We start from the raw sequence: 3,941 nt of genomic DNA, 5'->3' as shown, positions 1-3,941 counted from the left end.
CTTAGGGACATGGCTTAGTGATGGACTTGGCAGGGCTGGATTAGTGGTTGAACTTGATGGCCTTAAAGGTCTTTTCCAACCTTAATGATTCCATGACTCCATCCTTTGAAAACTATTTACTTTCAAACTCCCTTTGAACGTTTCAACAACTCCAAAGTAACAGTGAAACATTTCAGTTTGAGACGTCTTTGAAGCCACCCAAGATAACTCACAGTTATTCATAAATATTTATTTACAAGTCAAACTCATGCAATTACCTGCATTTTCAAAACCACATGGAATGCCAGGAAACTGATTCCAAAATTATTTAAAATTAAAGGAATCAAAACTGATTTCCATTACTTAATATTTATTGATACAAAAGTAAAGATAACTCATAACAAACTATGTATTTACCATTTACACTGAAGAAAGATCTTTAAGATCAATGAAACAACATGCCCCTAAAACTAGGGTGTCAGATGAAAATGTTCAGCATTCTTTAGAACTCCTCTGCATTAGATGATCTTCAATTTGCAGGTAAAGTTATTTGGAAGAGGCGTCCAACAGCATGTCTCGTGCTTTTGTTCTGAATTATAAAAAAACCAGAAATTAGTTCAAATTAACACAGTTAAAAATAGGCCTATCAGTGCCATAATATTGAGGAGTTACTAGACAGTAAAGTGGAACAACTGCAGATTGTACTCACAGCAGCAAGTACATCAGAGCATTCACCTACTCCAGTGGCAAATCAATAAAAACATTAGTATCATTTCAATTATGCTCAAAAGAGCACATTAGCCTAATTTAATTTAAATAATAGTGGTCTCTGACAAATGTGTTCATCTGTGCAAAATCTGGAGCTGTCAAAGCCACACCTGGTTGGGGCACTGACACTTGCTCTCCATATATTTTCTTAAGCTATTTTGAATTTGAAATATATCTTGTGAAGAACCAAGAAGCCTCAGTAGTAAATGTGCATATGAGTTTCATGTTACTTTTATAGATCTTGGGCATATTTTAATTCACTTTAACTCACGTTTACACAAATGGTACACAATCTCCGGTCCACAGTCCCAAAGGTCACACAAAGCTGCTGACAGTAGGGTGCAACCAAAAACTAAAATTCTTGCTGAGAGAATAATATCTGATGCAACTCCCCACATCGAGTGACAGCTGAGCACTGCTACTCCACATGTAGAGTTATATGGGAAAAGCAGACACTTGATAGCCTGGACTGCGCAAGATGCCAAATTTTCAACTGGTTTAAAGCCCATGCACAGAATAAAGACTGCTGTTAAGACTTGCAGGTGAAAATAACAACCCACTATCCAAATATAGTAAAATGTTTTGGGGTATATGCAGAGAAAATTGTTACCTAATTCCCCCAAACTGAGCAGTGGACTTCTCATCAAACCCAGGTATGTGTCTGCCCTAGAGGGACTTCTCAGAGCCAAGACCAGAAAGGGGAGGTTAAAGCTGACCCTTGTGACTCAACTGAGTGTGCACATTTTGTCCTTTCCCGTGGAGAATGGGATGGCAGTGGCTGTTCACCAGTGGCTGGGACTCTGGCACACCCCACACTCTGGTGGCAATACTGGTGGCCTGCTGTGTGACATAGAAAAGACTGCTCTCAGCTTGAGGGGCACAGAAATAAGGGTCTTTCCAACAAAAGCATGAACTAAACTTATAGAAGAGCAGCTTCCATAGCACAGGTTGCAACTTCACAGGATGTCTGAGGTCAGGGGGGACTTCTGGAAGTAATTTGATCCAACATTGCTGCTCAAGCAGGACCACCAAGAGCCAGCTGCCCTGGATTCAGATAAGCTCTTTCCCCACATACGAGCTTCTGCTTCCTGATCTCTTCTATACCTCTTGACCCCTCTGCAGCAACCACAGCACTAAGACGGAGGATGCCAAGTGTGTACACCAACACTCTGACGTGCTTTTCAAATACACACTCCCACCCATGGCACTAAGTATGGTAAAATGGAGATGATGGGATCCAAACTTTGTGGACAGAACTGTTCCACATGGAAGGGTATCTCAGATGTGCTTGGCCCAGTCTCAGCTCCATCTCCAAGAGAAATGTATGAAGCTGATCCTGAGGGGCCACCCAACCTTTACAGCTCTTTCAGTCTAGACTCTTTAGACACCACAGAAACATTAAAGACCAAGAAGATTACTTTCTCCTGGCATTTACCAGAAAAGTCAAGCAGCAACAGGGTGTGAGAGGGCACATGAGAGACCCACATCCACATGTGTAGCAGTGGGCATGTGCTGCCATGCTACACCTCTGTGCCAAAACCAACTGGTGCCAGGCAGCATTCCCACTGGCAAGAGGAATGAAGATGTAAGAGGCAGGTGAATGCCTGGACTAGCCTGCCAATACAAAATCAAGGTATGGCATGGTGCCTAAGTGATGGCAGACGCATGTCAAAATTGTGCCAAGGCAAAGGAAGTCTCCAGCAGGCTGAATTAGTGCTCTAAGAGGAGCAAAAAGCACAATGCTACGATGCCCCAGGGTAGGTCTGGCCATGGGGAACGGTGCTAGGATGCACTCTTCCAGCACTGCAGAGCCAGCCTCAACAGATGGATGAGGTTCAAGGGCAACCAAGTGGGCCTGAAGCAGTCTCCGTTCTGCTTCTGCAGCCAGGAAAAACAGCAGATGATGATAATAACAAACACCTTGCCAGTGACATCCTAAACCAACCTTCTTGGGATTAAAACTACATAAAAGTCTTTCAAAGAACAGAGGCCAAAGAAAGCTTTGCATCACTTCTCTGAAAGTTAAAATTGGGAGCTTTGCCAGACCCTGTACAAAACTTGCAGGAGAGGTAGCAAAGGAACCTTCAGGCACACGAACACCTCTGAAATAATTCAAACACCTGGAACTGAGTTAAAAAATTATTCAATCCTTGCAAGCGGCAGAAAGACAGAAAAGAAACCTTTGGTAAGGAAAATGCATCCAAATTAGGGCAGGAAATTAGTTTAGGCAGAAAGACAAAAAATGAAGGAGCAGATTGAAACTTGATGGAGCAGCTGAGCTGAAACAGCAGCAGGTGAATGCCTCATCCTGCAGCCTGTTCCAAGAGAAGGATTGCACCTTGGACAGATACTTCAAGAAGACAACGCCAACTTGCATAGAAGGACACAGTGCATCACAGTGGCAGCATAATGTTCACATGGAATTTCATGAAGAAAAGGAAATTACTATCAACATTTTTAAAAATAGTTGAGGAGACCTCACCACTAATTTTTGAAATAATTCAAGTTCCAGATAAGGGGGGGGAAAAAAAAAGTGAACACTTATGCAAATTTTTAGCCCATGCTAAATTAAATAAATTAAGAGAGGTTTTGATGATTAGCATCACAGTTCAATGGAAATGGGCAAGGAGGGATGCAGGAAGTCTGGGGCATGTACCTCATCTACAAGCCTCAGCATCTCACCAGAGATTAGCTTTGCTAGCTGAAAAAGTCCTTGAGAAGAAAATTTAAAATATTTTCAGTAAAAACAATACTAGTGTTGTAGGTTCCTCCTGGTTTTTTTTTCCACCACAAGTATGTCATGCAGCATGAGTGCAGGACTGTGGTGGGCTGACCCTGGCTGGATGCCAGGTGCCCACCAAAGCTGCTCTATCTCTCTCCTCCCTCAGCTGGACAGAGGAGAGAAAATGTAAGGAAAGGCTCCTGGGTTGAAATAAGGACAGGGAGAGATCACTCACCCATTACCATCACAGGCTGCAGGGGAATCTCCGCTCCAGTGCCTGGAGGACCTCGTCCCTGCTCCTTCTGCACTGACCTGGGTGTGGGTAGGGCTGTTTCTCTCACATACTCTTCTCTTCTCTGTCCATAATTACTTCAGCACAGTAACCTTTTTTCCTTCTTAAATGGAAGAGTTACCACCAGCTCTGGTAGGCTCAGCCTTGGCCAGTGGTGGGTTGGCACTGGAGTTGTCTGGC

The 3,941-nt window shown here is 43.3% G+C and overlaps 1 protein-coding gene across 1 annotated transcript in view; it reads right to left on the bottom strand.

Annotated features, from left to right (window-relative positions):
- Nucleotides 1–329: 329 nt before the first annotated feature.
- The window catches only part of CENPC (centromere protein C), a 30,541-nt gene continuing 26,929 nt past the window's right edge, over nt 330–3,941 (bottom strand). Inside the window, exon 19 of the mRNA XM_017736738.1 lies at nt 330–568. Within this exon, the coding sequence (XP_017592227.1) occupies nt 526–568 (43 nt within the window). The 3' untranslated portion in view covers nt 330–525. The remainder of the gene's footprint in view (nt 569–3,941) is intronic.

The sequence above is a fragment of the Corvus brachyrhynchos genome, unplaced genomic scaffold (assembly GCF_000691975.1).
Source record: "Corvus brachyrhynchos isolate BGI_N302 unplaced genomic scaffold, ASM69197v1 scaffold175, whole genome shotgun sequence".
NCBI classification, from domain to species: Eukaryota; Metazoa; Chordata; class Aves; order Passeriformes; family Corvidae; genus Corvus; species Corvus brachyrhynchos.
This window is presented reverse-complemented; position numbering and strand designations above follow the sequence as displayed.